The sequence below is a fragment of the Oryctolagus cuniculus genome, chromosome 8 (assembly GCF_964237555.1).
Source record: "Oryctolagus cuniculus chromosome 8, mOryCun1.1, whole genome shotgun sequence".
In the NCBI taxonomy this organism is placed as follows: Eukaryota; Metazoa; Chordata; class Mammalia; order Lagomorpha; family Leporidae; genus Oryctolagus; species Oryctolagus cuniculus.
In genome coordinates this window covers 36,540,843-36,556,786 of record NC_091439.1, presented here as the reverse complement: position 1 = coordinate 36,556,786, position 15,944 = coordinate 36,540,843, and the positions used below count along the sequence as shown (strand labels likewise).

Sequence of the window (15,944 nt, the reverse complement as noted above, 5' to 3'; positions counted from 1 at the left end):
AAAAGTCTTTTCTTATTCCATACAAATTTTAATAGTATTTTTCCTACTTTTGTGATAATGTCATTTGTATTTTAATAAAGATTGCATTGAGTCTGTAAGTTGCTTTGGATAGTATGGACATATTAATGATAGTGATTTTTCCAATCCAGGAGCACAGGGTGTCTTTCCATTTCTTTGTGTCGTCTTCAGTTTCTTTTGTCAGTGATTTTTAGTATTCATTATAGCCATCTTTTAACTCTTTGATTGTATTTATTCCTAGAATTTTGTTTGTTTGTGTTTTGTTTTATTCATGTATTTATTTTAGTTTTGGAATTGGGATTACTTTTTTTATATTAGAGATTTTTAAAATTTATTTTAAAGGCAAAGCTACAGAGGGAGGAGTGACAGAAAGAGATCTTCCATCCTCTGTTCACTCCCCAAATGGTCTGGACAGCCAGGACTGGGCCAGGCTGAAGCCAGGAACCTGGAAGTCCATCTGGGTCTTCCTCATAGGTGGCAGAGGTCCAAGTACTTGGGCCATCTTCTTCTGATTTCCAAGGCACGTTAGCAAAGAGCTGGATCAGAAATGGAGCAGCTGGGACTTGAACAGCACTCATATGGGATGCTGGCATCATAGGTGGTGGCTCAACCCACTGTGCCACAAACACTGACTTGGAGCGTGCTTTCTTGAATTTTTTTTTCCAGGTAATTTGCTACTGATGTGTAACAATGCTATTGTTTTTTGTATGTTGATTTTTGTATATTGGAACTTTGCTGAGTTCGTTATTTTTAAGACAAAGAAGGCAGAGTCAGAGACATATCTCCCCAGGTGCCTGCAATAGTCAGGGCTGAGCCAGACTGAAACCAGGAACTAAGAACTTAATCCAGATCTCCCATGTGGGTGGCAGAGATCCAAGTACTTGAGCCATTACTTGTTGACTCTCAGGGTGCACATTAGCAGGAGATGCAGTCATCCCAAAGGGCATCTTAACCACTAGGCAAAATGCCCCCTCCCCATTCCTATTCTAATAGTTCCCTGTTCTAATAGTTTTTGGTAGAGCCTTTAGGGTGTTCTATAAATAACATCATATCATTTGCATACAGTGAAAATTTGGCTTCCTCCTTTCCAATCTGGTTGCTCTTTATTTCATTCTTCTCCTGCCTAATTGCTCAGGCTAGCATTTCCAGTATTATTGAATAAAATTGGTGAAAGTGAGCATCCTTGTTTGGTTTCAGGTCTTAGAAAACTTTCCTCTTTTCCCCATCCAGTATGTTAGCTGTTGGTTTGCTATATATAGCTTTTATGATATTGAAATATATTCCTTCTATGCTTGATTTGTGCAGTTTTTATCATGAAGTAATGTTTACTTGTACTAAGTGCCTTTTTTCATCTATTGAGATGATCATATGGTTTTTATCTTTCATTTTGGTTTTTTGTTTGTTTTTTGACAGGCAAAGTTAGACAGTGAGAGAGAGACAGAGAGAAAAGTCTTCTTTCCATTGGTTCGCTCCCGCAAATGGCCGCCACGGCCAGTGCTCTGCACCGATCCGAAGCCAGGAGCCAGATGCCTCCTCCTGGTCTTCCATGCGGGTGCAGGACCCAAGCACTTGGGCCATCCTCCACTGCCCTCCCGGGCCACAGCAGAGAGCCGGACTGGAAGAGGAGTAACTGGGACAGAATCCGGCACCCCAACCGGGACTAGAACCTGGGGTGCCGGCGCCGCAGGCGGAGGATTAGCTTAGTGAGCCACGGCGCTGGCCTCATTTTGTTTTTATGCTACATCTTGATTATTGATTTGTGTATAATGAACCATCCCTTGCATCCCTAGGATGAATCCTATTTGATCATGGTGAATAATCTTTTAATGTGTCTTGGATTCAGGTTTAATATTTTATTGAAGTTTCTTACATCTCTTTTCATCAAGGATGTTGACCTATAGGTCTCTCATTGTGTCCCTCTGTGGTTCTTCTTAACATCGTAACCATTTAGCGCTGCAGATTTCCCTATAAGCACTATTTTAGATGTTTCTCATGAAGTTTGATAATTGTACTTTGACTTTCAATTCTGAGTATTTTCTGATTTATTTATTTTGACCCATCTGTTATTTATAAATGTTTTCATTTAATATCTTTATCTGAGAATTTTCCTGATACCTGTTTCTTTAAAGGAGAATCTTCTATATAGGGAATTCAATTCTGTTTATTACCCTTTCAGCACTGCTTTAGCTGCATTTGGAAATTTTTATGTCATTTTTAAATTTTAAGTTCATTCAAAATATTTCCAGAGTCCAGCGCTGTGGTGTAGTAAATAAAACTGCCACCTGAGGGGGGCTGGCACCATGGCTCACTTGGTTAATCCTCCACATGCGGCACCAGCATCCCATATGAGTGCCGGGTTCTAGTCCCGGTTGCTCCTCTTCCAGTCCAGCTCTCTGCTGTGGCCCAGGAGGGCAGTGGAGTATGGCCCAAGTGATTGGGCCCTGCACCTGCATGGGAGACCAGGAGGAAGCACCTGGCTCCTGGCTTCAGATCGGCACAGCACTGGCCGTGGCAGCCATTTAGGGAGTGAACCAACAGAAGGAAGATCTTTCTCTCTGTCTCTCTCTCTCACTTTCTATAACTCTACCTGTCAAAAAAAAAAAAAATCTTAAAAAAAAAAAAAAAAAAACTGCCACCTGAGATGCCAGCATCCCATATGGGTGCTGTAAGTTCAAGTCCCAGCTACTTCTCTTTTAATCCAGCCCCCTACTAATGTGCTTGGGAAAGCAGCAGCAGCAGATGGCCCAAGTATTTGGTCCCCTGCCACCCAAGTGGGAGACCTGGATTAAGCTCTTGGCTCCTGGCTTCGAATCAGCTCAGCTCTGGCTGTTGCAGCCATTTACGGAGTAAACCAACGGATGGAAGATCTCTCTCTCTCTCTCTCTCTCTCTGCCTTTCAAGTAAATAAATAAATATTTTTTAAAAAATTCCTGATATTTTGAAACTTCCTCTTTATGGATCATTTAAGAGTTGTTGGGGCCGGTGCTGTGGTGTGGTAAGTTAAGCCTTCACTTTCAGCGCTGGCATCCCATATGGGCAACCAGTTCATGTCGTGGCTGCCCCACTTCTGATCCAGATCCCTGCTGATGGCCTGGGAAAGCAGTGGAAAATGGCCCAAGTGCTTGGGCCCCTACACCTCTGTGGGAAAATGGAAGAAACTTCTGGCTCCTGGATTCGAATCAGCTCAGCTCCGGCTGTTGAGGCCATTTGAGGAGTCAATCAGCAGATGGAAGATATCTCTCTCTTTGTTTCTCTTCCTCTCTCTCTCTCCCTCTCCCTCTCTGTAACTCTGCCATTCAAATAAGTTAACAAAAATATTATTATTTTATTTTATTTATTTGAAAGACAGAGTTACAAAGAGAGGTAGAGACAGAGAAAGAGGGGTCTTCTATCCGCTGGCTCACTCCCCAAATGGCTGCAACTGCCGGGGCTGTGCCAATCTGAAGCCAGGAGCCTGAGGCTTCCTCCGGGTCTCCCATGTGGGTGCAGGGGCCCAAGCGCTTAGGCCATCTTCCACTGCTGTCCCAGGCCATAGCAGAGAGCTGGATCGGAAGAGGAGCAGCTGGGACCAGAACAGGTGCCCATCTGGGATGCTGGCGCTTCATGCCAGGGCTTTAACCTGCTACGCCACAGCGCCAGCCCCAACAAAAAATATTATTAAAAAAAGAAATAATAGCTGACAACTTTTTAGTAAAATCACGAAGGCTATATTGTAGTTCAAAATTTAATTCAAATAATATTAAAATAATTGAGATCATGTGAAGTATGTGTTTTACCATAGCAGAATTAAACTACATATAAGATTGATAACAGAAAGATAATAGGAAAATTTCCAATCACTTGGAAATTAAATAATTTTTTTAAAGGTTTATCTATTTGATAGGCAGAGTTATAGACAGAGAAGGGGGAGAGAGAGAGAGGTCTTCTTTCATATTCTGGTTCATTCCCCAGATGGTCTCAATGGTCGGAGTTGGGCCAACAATCTGAGGCCAGGAGAAGCCAGAAGCCTGGAACTCCTTCGGGGTCTCCCATGTGGGTGTAAGGGCACAAGCACTTGGGCCATCCTCTACTGTTTTACCAGGCACACTAGCAGGGAGCTGGATCAGAAGTGGAGCAGCTGGGAATCTAACGGTGCCACAACACTAGCCCCATCTTCTTTAAACATTTTTTAGCTTTGCATTTTTTTTCCTTCTTCTCTTAGACCCTTAGATACTGCCACGTAGGATTGTGAGACTGGGCTACTTATTTTTTTTTTTCAATTGTCTTTTCTTTATTATTGCATTTGGTTAATTTCTGTTGATTTTGGATGCTTTCACTGTTTATCAGCCATTTTAATAAATTTGATTATGATTGTTGACTTGTTTTTTCTCATGTTTCTTGTGCTTGGGCTCATTGAGAATTTTGGATTTATGTGCTTATATAACTTTAAGCAAATTTGGAACTTTTTGAGTCATTCTTTTAAAATTTTAAATTAAAATTTAATTTTTTCCTTTTTTCTATTTCTTCTCCTGTAAGACTCAATTTATACACGATACACTAATTAAAGTTATTCCATACTTTACAAATACTCTAGTTTTGTTTTTGTTGTAAGTTTTATATATTTGAAAGGTAGAGTTACAGAGACAGAAAGGGAGAGACAGAGAGAAAGATCTTCCAGCAGGTAATTCACTCCCCAGCTGGCCAAAACAACCAGGGCTGGGCCAGGCTGAAGCCCAGAGCCAGGAACTCTATCCTGGTCTCCCACACGGGTGGCAGGAACTCAAGTACTTGGGCCATCTTCTTCTGCCTTCCCACATGCATTAGCAGGAAGCCGAATTGGAAGTGGAGCAAATAAGACTTGAACGTGTATGCACATCAGATGCCAGCATTGCAGGCAACAGCTTAACCTGCTGTGCCACAACTCTGACCCTTCTGTGATTTAATTAATTTCTGTTCCTATGTCTTCAAGTTCATTTATTTTCTACAGTATCTAATTTATCTCTTTAAAGATCTATTTATTTATTTGAAAGTCAGAGTTAAAGAGAGAGTGAGAAACAAATCATCCACTGATTCACTTTCCAAGTGGCCACAACAGCCAGGGCTGAGCCAGGTCAAAGCCAGGAATCGGGAGCTTCATCTGGATCTCTCACATAGGTGGCAGGAGTCCAACCACTTGGCCAGCTTCAGCTACTTTCCCAGGCAAAATGTCTAACTAACTTTTAATTCCTTTTGGTGTATTTTTCTTCTCTAGAAGCTCGATTGCATTCTCTTTCATATTATTTATCTCCCTTTAAAAAAATATTTGTTTATTTTCATTTGAAAGGCAGAGTTACAAGGGCCCAAGCACTTGGGCTATCTTCCAACGACTTTCACAGGTCATTAACAGGGAGCTGGATGGGAAACAGAGTGTCTGGGACTTGAATTGGAGTCCATTTGGGATGCCATTCTTGCAGGCAGTGGCTTTACCTGCTATGCTACTACATTGACCCCTATTTATCTCCCTTTTTAATATGACTGTATGTTATTGAGTACACAAAAATAGTTATTAGAACTTTTTTTGCAAGCAAAGTGTAAGCCAATTATTTGCATATATATCTATCTGTCTGCTGAAGTTCAGTGATCAGAAAATTATGACCCAAGGGTCAAAAATGCCTTGCCAAGGGGGCCAGTCTTGCCACACCTTTTATTTATACATAACTATGGCTGTTTTTGTATTACAAAGGCAGAGTTGTCTCAACAAATGACAAGCCAAAAAAAAAATCTGCTATCTCACATTTGCAAAAAAACGTTTGCTAAGCCCTATGACAGTGACATTTAAAATTTGTATTTATTGGTGCCATGGCTCACTTGGCTAATCCTCCACCTGCGGCGCCGGCACACCGGGTTCTAGTCCCGGATGGGGTGCAGGATTCTGTCCCGGTTGCCCCTCTTCCAGGTCAGCTCTCTGCTGTGGCCCGGGAAGGCAGTGGAGGATGGCCCAAGTGCTTGGGCCCTGGACCCGTATGGGAGACCAGGAGGAAGCACCTGGCTCCTGGCTTCAGATCGGCGCAGCTCACCAGCCGTGGCAGCCATTTGGGGGTGAACCAATGGAAAAAGGAAGACCTTTCTCTCTGTCTCTCTCTCTCTCTAACAGCCTGTCAAAAAAAATTTGTATTTATCATTTTATTTACTTTAAAGACAAAACAAGAGAGACAATGGGGATGTGGGCTAGAGGTTGGGAAGAGAGATCTGTTCACTGCTTTACTCTCCAAATGCTGGCAAAAGTCAAAGCTGGGCCAGGCAAAAGCCAAGAGCCAAGAGCTCAATCCAAGTCTCCCATATGGGGTAGCAGGGACCCAACTACTTGAACATCACCTGTTTCCTCCCTGGGTGTCATTAGTGGGAAGCTGGACTTGAGAGCAGAGCTGGGACTCAAATCCAGGTTCTCCAACAGGAGATGCAGGCATCCCAAGTAGCATCTTAACTGCTATGCCATATGCTTGCCTCCGGTGGCATTTTTATTTATAAAAAGCCTGAAGTACCAGACATTCCTGTGTATAAAAGCATTGAGGGCTGTGAACAAGGCTCATATGGTTTAAATATGAAGCTGTGCGGTAATATGATTTAGTAACAATAAGATTTGGGGGGCCGGCGCGGCAGTTCACTTGGTTAATCCTCCGCCTGTGGCACCGGCATCCCATATGGGCACTGGTTCTACTCCCGGCTGCTCCACTTCCAATCCACCTCTTTGCTGTGGCCTGGGATAGCAACAGAAGATGACCCAAGTCCTTGGGCCCCTGCACCCATGTGGGATATTCGGAGGAAGCTCCTGGCTTCGGATCGGCGCAGCTCTGGCTGTTGTGGCCATTTGGGGAGTGAACCAGCGGATGGAAGACCCCTCTCTCTGTAGCTCTGTCTTTCAAATAAATAAATCTTTAAAAAAAAAAAAAAAACAATAAAATTTGGGAAATCTTGAATAGTGAGATATCCAGTATATCCCTTATTCCAGTGGTTCTTAACTTCAGCAAATATCAGCTTTACTTGGACAGCTTGTTGAAACCAATTGAAGGACTCTGTACCAAGTTCTGACTCAGTGAGGTAGGATCTGAGAATATGCATTTACTTTTCTTTTTAAGATTCATTCATTTTTGTTTGAAAGGCAGAGTTATAGACAGGGAGAGGCAGAGAGAAAGAGAGAGAGAGAGAGAGAGAGAGAGAGAGAGAGAGAGAGAGAGATGTCTTCCATCCACTGGTTCACTTTCCAAATGGCTGCAACAGTCAGGGCTAAGCCAGGCTGAAGCTAGGAGCCAGGATTTTCTTCCCTGTCTCCCACTTAGGTGCAGGGCCCAAGAACCTGGGCCATCTTCTGCTGCTTCCCCAGGTGCATTAGCCGGGAGCTGGATCAGAAGTGGAGAAGCTGGGACTCAAACCAGCACCTGTACAGGATGCTAGCACTACAGGTTTCGGCTTAACCTGCTGTACCAAAGTTCCAACCCCCAGAGAATACACATTTCTAACAAGTCCCCAGGTCATGTTGGTGGTGCTGACTGAGACCAAATTTTCAACCTAGGCTACAGCCTAGTTTCTGAAATATCATTATTCTCTGATAAGCTTTTACTGAAACATGAGTGGTGACAGTGGTGACTGGGGTACTCTGAAGAGCAGATAGCTTGGTTTGTTTTGCTTTATACAACTTTTATTGAGTTCTACTTTATATATCATAAAATTAACTTGCTTTAAATACATCATTTGATGGGCTGGTGCCGCGGCTCACTTGGCTAATCCTCCGCCTGCGGCGCCGGCACCAAGGGTTCTAGTCCCGGTTGGGGCGCCGGTTCTGTCCCGGTTGCCCTTCTCCCAGGCCAGTTCTCTGCTGTGGCCCAGGAGTGCAGTGGAGGATGGCCCAAGTGCTTGGGCCCTGTACCCATGGGAGACCAGGAGGAAGCACCTGACTCCTGGCTTTGGATCAGCGCAGCACACCAGCCATAGCGGCCATTTGGGGATGAACCAACAGAAAAGGAAGACCTTTCTCCCTGTCTCTCTCTCTGTCTAACTCGGCCTGTCAAAAAATAAAAAATAAAAAAAAATACATCATTTGATGAGTTTCAGTAAATCTGTACAGTTGTACATCAGCACCACAATCCAGTTTCAGAATAATTACATGTTGCTAAAAAGTTCCTTCATGCCTGTTTGCAGTCATTCCCAACATCCACTTTCATCCTGAAGAAACTAGTTATCTGCTTGCTTTCTCTGGTTATATACCTCCCGGGAATTTTATGTAAATAGAATCATATGATACATGGTCATGTGTTTGGCTTCTTTCACTTTACGTATTTTTAGAGATTCATCCATGTTCTTGCATGTAATCAGTAACTTGCTCCTTTTTATTACTAAGTAGTATTCCATTGTATGAATATTCTACATTTTGTTTATCTAGTTGCCAGTTGATAGATATTTGGGTTGTCTCCAGTTTGGGCTATTATGATAAATACTATTATGAACATTCAGGTTTAAGAAAAGGCCTAGGATTTTGGTTGAAAGAAACTTGCAATACCTAGATGATACATGTCATCCCAGGCTTATAATAAATTCAAAATGTTAATATATTTTTATCTGGGACTAGCAGTGTGGCATAGCGAGTTAAACTGCTGTCTAGTGCTGACATCCCTTATGGGTGCCTGTTTGAGTCCCAGCTGCTCCACTTCCTGTCTAGCTCCTTGCTAATTTGCCTGGGAAAGCTGTGGAGGATGTCCCAGGTCCTTGGGCCCCTGCACCACATAGGAGATCTGGAAGAAGCTCCTGGCTCCTGGTTTCAGTTGGCCCAGCCCTGGCCATTGCGGCTATTTGGATAGTGAACCAGTGGGGGAAGCCCCCTCTCTGTAATTTTTTCAAATAAATAAGAAAATGTTTAAAAACATATTTTATTTACTAATTATATATTTCTAATACTATTTAAATATATGTTGTAAACATATTGGTTAAAATTACCTTTTCTGATAATTTCATTCAGAATATTATAAAAATATTATAAAATTTATTATGAAGTAACCAAAGCACTCTTTAGATCTTAGTTTTCATGGAAATAATATATCTATTCTAATTGGTGGATAAAATTCATGCTGAACAAATCTAGAGTAAAATAAATAGGCTGGCACCGCGGCTCACTTGGCTAATCCTCCACCTGTGGCGCCGGCACCCGGGGTTCTAGTCCTGGTTGGGGCGCCAGATTCTGTCCCGGTAGCCCTTCTTCCAGGCCAGCTCTCTGCTGTGGCCCGGGAGTGCAGTGGAGGATGGCCCAGGTTCTTGGACCCTGCACCCGCATGGGAGACCAGGAGAAGCACCTGGCTCCTGGCTTCTGATTGGCGCAGTGCGCCAACCGCAGCGCAATGGCTGCGGCGGCCACTTGGGGGGTGAACCAACGGCAAAAGAAGACCTTTCTCTCTCTCTCTCTCTCTCTCTCACTGTCTAACTCTATAAAAAAAAAGAATAAAATAAATGTAAAAAATTAAACTTTTGATTAAAAAGTGGATAAAAAAGATAAAAGTGGAGAGATGGGAACAAGTCCTTGGCCTAGTATTTAAGTGTTTAAGCGTAGGGGCCACCGCTGTGGTGTAGCAGGTAAAGCTGCCATCTGCAGTGCTGGCATCCCATGTGGGCACCAGTTTGAGCCCTGGCTGTTCCTCTTCTCATCCAGCTCTCTGCTATGGCCTGGGAAGGCAGTAGAAGATGGCCGAAGTCCTTGGGCCCCTGTTACCCACATGGGAGACCTGAAAGAAGCTCCTGGCTACTGGCTTTCCATCTGCCCAGCTCCGGCTGTTGCAGCCATCCGGGATGTGAACCAGCAGATGGAAGACCTTTCCCTCTCTCTCTCTGTCTGCCTCTGCCTCTCTGTAACTCTTCCTTTCAAATAAATAAATAAATATTTTTTAAAGATTGTGTCATTTCCTCTGGAAATACTTCATTATATATTGCAAACTGAGAAGGATCTACATATATATGTGAATTTTCATAGTGCCAGTATTTCACATAAGAAAGTTAACAATAATTCCTTAATATAATCTGCTACCTAGTTTATGTTTGTTCCTTGTCTGAAATGTATCTTTCAAATTGTTTGAATCAATACTAAACGAAGTTCACACATTGTATTTGGTTGGTTGATATGCCATTGTCTGTCTTTTTTTTTTTTTTTTTTTTTTTTTGACAGGAAGAGTGGACAGTGAGAGAGAGAGAAAGGTCTTCTTTTGCCGTTGGTTCACCCTCCAATGACCGCTGGCAGCCCGTGCGCTGTGGCCGGCGCACCGCGCTGATCCGAAGGCAGGAGCCAGGTACTTATCCTGGTCTCCCATGGGGTGCAGGGCCCAAGCACCTGGGCCATCCTCCACTGCATTCCCTGGCCACAGCAGAGAGCTGGCCTGGAAGAGGGGCAACCGGGACAGAATCCGGCGCCCTGACCGGGACTAGAACCCGGTGTACTGGCACCGCAAGCGGAGGATTAGCCTATTGAGCCGCAGCGCCCGGCCCGGTATTGTCTTTCTTAATCTATAACCATTCATCTTCCCTTGTTTTTTCGTGCTAATGATTTGTTAAAGAGATGGTTAATTTACTTTAGGGCTTATTATGATTTAAATTTACCTGATTGTATCTTCTTCATGTTACTGTGTTCCCATATCCCTATGAAATACAAACGGAATTTAAAGGATTGAATTTATTTGTGTGTGTGTGTGTGTGTGTGTGTGTTTTCTGGTTGCAAGATATGTTTTAGGAAGAGTCTTTTGTTTCCTATTGCATCTTTTTGTATGTGTGTGTGCTTCCAATAAAACTTTATTGCTAAAATCTGAAGCTGGCCTACAAGTGAGAGTTTGAGAGTGGAGAATTCTCACCTCTATTTGGTTATGTTTGTGAATAGACATCTTCCCTTCTTCCTTTCAGCTTGACTCCTATTGTGTCTTAATGTGCTGTATGGCTAATTTTTACTGATAATGATTGATGATTTAGTTCAGATGTTGTCAGCCTGATTCATTCATTATAAAGTTTCCTTTCAAATTTTTACCTAATGGTTTTAGTATCCTTTATAATTATTACTTGGATCCTCTATTTCAGTAGAGTCACAAAACAGTTGTCTTACAATTCTATCAATCCATCTGCATTTCTTAGCTAGAATTCTATAAAGAAAAAATGGTCTTTCATCAACTCTTTGCTTACCCTGAAATATAATTTTTACAGAAAAGTAAGAATAATTGTTCCTTTTTAAAATTTAGTTTGTCAGCTTTTTAAAAACAATTAACTGGTGTCCTAGAAACCTCTTAATGTAATTAGGTTTTAAAGTATTGTTGTGAACTCATGGAGCTTTTTTATTTGATATGCTTAATCCAGTTCAGATACTGTTTTTAGTGATTAATTGCTTCTTTTTTAAACTGGGGGGACCCATAGAGGTTGCTACACTGTCCTTATGACCTTTGCTATTTTTTTTAATGTCATTGCTTTCTAGGATCAAATTACACATTTATTTGCTCCAGATGTTATTTCTTTGGGAGGACCTGGCCAGTGAGGAATAGAATTTAGAGAACATAATCCAGATACTTGGAAGCTTACTCTTTCTGAGTTGTTGATCTGAGTTCTTGGAATATTTCTTGTACAAAGGTCTTAGATTTAACAAGTTTTTCAATGCATGCCCCTTAAAAAGCCTAACATTGTGTATCTTTCTGGTACAAGGGAAAAAAGACTAACACGATTCAAGGAACTCTAATTGTGAGGATATATTTTTTCAAAGGCAAATTTAGTAGACAGTAGGATTCAGTAAGATTGTAGACTTTGCTTTCAAGGATGCAGTGAGACTTGCTGTTAGAATCTAATGCGATAATTTGTAATAAAATAAATTTCAACTTAACAAATGAAGCAATAAATGGATAAAAAGCAAGGGTGGTACCAAACAGACTGATTAACTCTTTTGGTATGTTCAAGGATACTTCACATTCTCAAGGAAGATAACATCTTTGCTGAGTTTTAAAGGAAGGAAATGAATTCAACTGTGGGTATAAAAGGGTATAAAAGTAAAGGAATTTTCTTTCAGACAGAGAAAAAAGCAAATGAAAAGATATGGAGTAAGGAAACCAGAATAATAAATAGTTTGGTGTTATTTGGGTCACCAAGATTGAAATGGAAAATGAGACAACATGGGGATATGAGGCAAAATCAAGAAATTCTTATATGCACAATAAAAAGCCTAGAGGCAAAGGAGAAACACTAATACATTTTAAGTAGAAATAAATGTTCTAATTTGCTCCTCTTGATAGTCACTGTGGTAACAATGAGGAAAGTGGATTGGGAGAGGAAATGATAAGTAGGTAAGTTTACTTCTAGCATAATAGTGTATCTACAATGATATTTAGCACATAGTAGGCATTTAATATTTGTTGAGAGAACAAAAGATATTTCATGAATCAAGAGAAGCTAGTAAATGTAAAGCAAAACCATACAGAAACAGAACCTATGTTTTTGTTATTACTACTTAATATACTGCAGGCTTACACAGTATCTTACCTTAAGTCATTAAGTAAAACAGCCTAACAGAAAAAATAGTCAAAGGTTATGAATGGCACGCTCACTGAAGGGGAAATCTGAATGGTAACTAGATTTATCAAAACATGCTCTCCTTTACTAGTAACTAAGAGAATGCAAATGCCACGAGATGGGGAATACTTAAGGTTCTGAACAAAACCCAGTATTTTTTTTTTAAACAAAGATTTGCTTATTTGAAAGTGCCCAAGAATTTGGGTCATCTTCCACTACCTAAGTAACAGTTTAGCGGGCTGTACTGCAACACCGGGTCCAAAAATCCCAGTCTTGAACAGGTTGTGAAATCGCTAGGACTTTCATATGCCTCTGATGGGAGTATAATTGGTGAAACTATTATAGAAAGCAGTTTGGCAGTCAGTATTCAGAAAGTTATAAGGTATACATAGCCCTTAACAATTCCATGCAGATATAAATCCTAAACTAGAAACGCTCACACCTATATAAAGAGACATGCTCAGCTATGCTGACTTCAGCTTTCTTGATTAAACAAAGCAATCTGAAATAACATAAATATCTGTTTGTAGGAGAATGGATAAATTTTGATATGTTAGTATAATAGCATACTATTTATGCTATTTTATACTATTTATGAACAAATCAGAACTTTAGTAATAAAACATGAAAAAGCTTGCCAAATAATACATATAGCCTGATGTTATATAAAAGTGGTTATGCAGAATATTATTATGTACTAATAGCTCAATATAATAAATTTAAAGAGCTTGGTTATCTTTGAGGAGGAAAAGTATGAGGGAAATGAGAGTAGGGAAATTTATGCACTGAATTTTAGCTTTTTTTTTCCTTAAAAATAAAAAGTCATATAGATACAGCAAACTTAGAATTTGTAAATGAGGTGATGTTAAAGTGTTTGCTATTTTTTATTCTTATGCAATTGAAATGTTCCTAATAAACACAAGTTCTTTGATCATAGAGAATTTCAGGATTATCCTTATTTTTAAGGTAAAGTATTTTTCTAGCATATAAGTAATTTTAAGAGCTTTTTATTTTTCAGATTTGACTGATGAGTTAGTTCAGAAGCTGTTTGATGCTTCAGAAATAACTTCAGCAACAGTTGCCCATTCGTTGCCCACTATAGTTCCAGAATCTCCGAGGAGTCATCCTGCAAGGACACCCAAAACACCTCGGACACCCAGGTTGCAAGATCCTAACAAAGCACCAAGATTTTATCCCGTTGTTAAGGAACCAAAACTCCTTGATGTAAAGGTACACAAAGCAACCAGGAATATAAAACCTGCATTTTGTATCCTTAACATTACAGAGAGTTTTTAGTTTCTATCACATAAAAAAGTATATTTCAAATTGTAAGAATTCATTAAAAATGATAAATTACCAGAGTGATGTTTTCTCAGATTAATAACTTCTTTACACTTGAGTACGATAGTTAGGGTGACCAGAAGGTGAAATGAAGAATCCTACTAAATTGTATTTTCTTTACTCTATGTATCACAAACCTAGCAAAGGGCCTTGTTTGTAAATTTTGTAAGTTGTATGTGAGATGTTTTGAGTTTTGTGACTTCATATGATTTCACAATGTGTCATCCACAGTATAAAAATGTTTGAGTTGGCTTACAGTCAGAGGGTTTTAATTTACTTGTGAAGTTCACACTACTGAAAGTAATTGCAATGTTCGACTTCTTTTTCTTTAGTGTCCACGAAAAAGAAAAACAAGGCACAGTACAAATCCTCCTGTAGAGTGTCATGTTGGTTGGGTAATGGATTCCAGAGATCACGGGCCAAGAACATCCTCTATCAGGTACCATATTTGTCAAACAGTGCTTTTTCTCCTTGATTTGAAGTTTGTTGAAAATACTTACTGATTAGATATTCAGATATTAGCTATTAATTAAAATTAATGTTAGCAAATTATAAAATAATGAAAATAGTAAATAGAAGTCAAAGACAGAGAACTAAGGATAATTTTACAATAAGTACATTAAGGGATAATTCAATAGGATGATTTTCAAAATTTAAATTGTTTCTCAGAAATGTATGGGTTCTTAGATTTGTAAGCTGTGTATGTCTATGAAAGTTGTCTTTGGAAAAACCTCCCAGATTATTAGTGTCATTTAGCAAGTTTTTACATATTTACTCAAGGAAATAGTATGCTAACAATCTTCTCAAACTTTGTGAAGAATATAGAAACAAGACATTATTATCTTGGATTTTTTCCTTTTGTGTGAAATAGTGCAGATAAGCTGATTATTAGCAGGAAGTATTTTTTTCTTTTAGCTTTACTAAAACAGAACAAATATTACTTAACCTCAAACAAGCTAATAGAGCAAACCTTTTAGAGTAAGAGTTATGTGCAAAGCACTATGGTATATTTCATCCTTTAAAGGGATGAAAAAATTGATTTATTGCTCATTGCTTTGTCTTTCTGGAAAGCCTATCTCATATTTATACTAGGTATTTTCAGAAAATTATCTGATAGTTTTGACTCATTAATTGAAGGAAAGGATTCATCTCATGAAAAGAAATGCAAAAAGTTTTTATGATGACCTCAGCATCTTGAAATTTGTCTTTTGAATGGTACTCATTTGATACTTTTATATTGTTATCATTAAATATATTGCACCTCAAAGAGGTATATATGCTCTTCTGAATACCTGTGGTATGCTAATAGTTGTTTTTGAGTTCTAAGTGATTTTGAGTTTTTTTTAAATTAGAGCAATGTCTTTAGAGATCAATCAATAATGGTGAAAAGTTTAGTCAGTAAAATTTAGCTAGAATATTTAGTTTTAGCATTTAGTTAAGGACAATCTTCTTTCTTTTTAAATACATATAGACCCTTTTAAAAAAATTGATAGGTAGAGTTATAGACAGTGAGAGAGAGAGAGACAGAGAGAAAGGTCTTCCATCTGCTGGTTCACTCCCCAAGTGGCCGCCACGGCTGATGCTGTGCCAGTCCAAAGCCAGGAGCCAGGTGCTTCTTCCTGGTCTCCCGTGCAGGTGCAGGGCCTAAGCACTTGGGCCATCCTCCACTGCCCTCCTGGGCCACAGCAGAGAGCTGGACTGGAAGAGGAACAACAGGGACTAGAGCCTACCACCCATATGGGATGCCATTGTCGCAGGTGGAGGATTAACCAAGTGAGCCATGGTGCTGACCCTATATAGACCCTTTTGAGATTTATTTATTTGAAAATCAGAGTTACAGAGAGAGAGGGAGAGACACAGAGAGATCTTCCATCCACTGATTCACTCCCCAGATGGCCACAGTGGCCAGAGCTAAGCCAAGCTAAAGACAGGATCTGTGAGCTTCATCTGGTTCTCCCATGTGGCTGGTAGAGGCCCAAACACTTGGGCTGTCTTCTGCTTCTTTTACCAGGCAATTAGCAGGCAGCTGGATCAGAAGTAGAGCAGCCAGGACACAA

The 15,944-nt window shown here is 40.2% G+C and overlaps 1 protein-coding gene across 22 annotated transcripts in view; it reads left to right on the top strand.

Moving 5' to 3' along the window:
• LARP1B (La ribonucleoprotein 1B) overlaps window positions 1-15,944 on the top strand; it is a 197,953-nt gene that overhangs the window by 123,331 nt on the left and 58,678 nt on the right. For 19 of the 22 annotated variants that reach the window (XR_011378248.1, XR_011378246.1, XR_011378247.1 and 16 more), the window contains 2 exons: window positions 13,565-13,776; window positions 14,220-14,326. Coding sequence is in view for 13 of the 22 variants with exons in the window: in XM_051819847.2 (XP_051675807.2) it covers window positions 13,565-13,776; window positions 14,220-14,326 (319 nt within the window). In the remaining 9 variants the exon portion in view is untranslated. Of the gene's footprint in view, window positions 1-13,564; window positions 13,777-14,219; window positions 14,327-15,944 lie in introns of those variants that run through there. The other 3 variants (XM_070047594.1, XM_051819846.2, XM_051819863.2) reach the window with 2 other exon arrangements.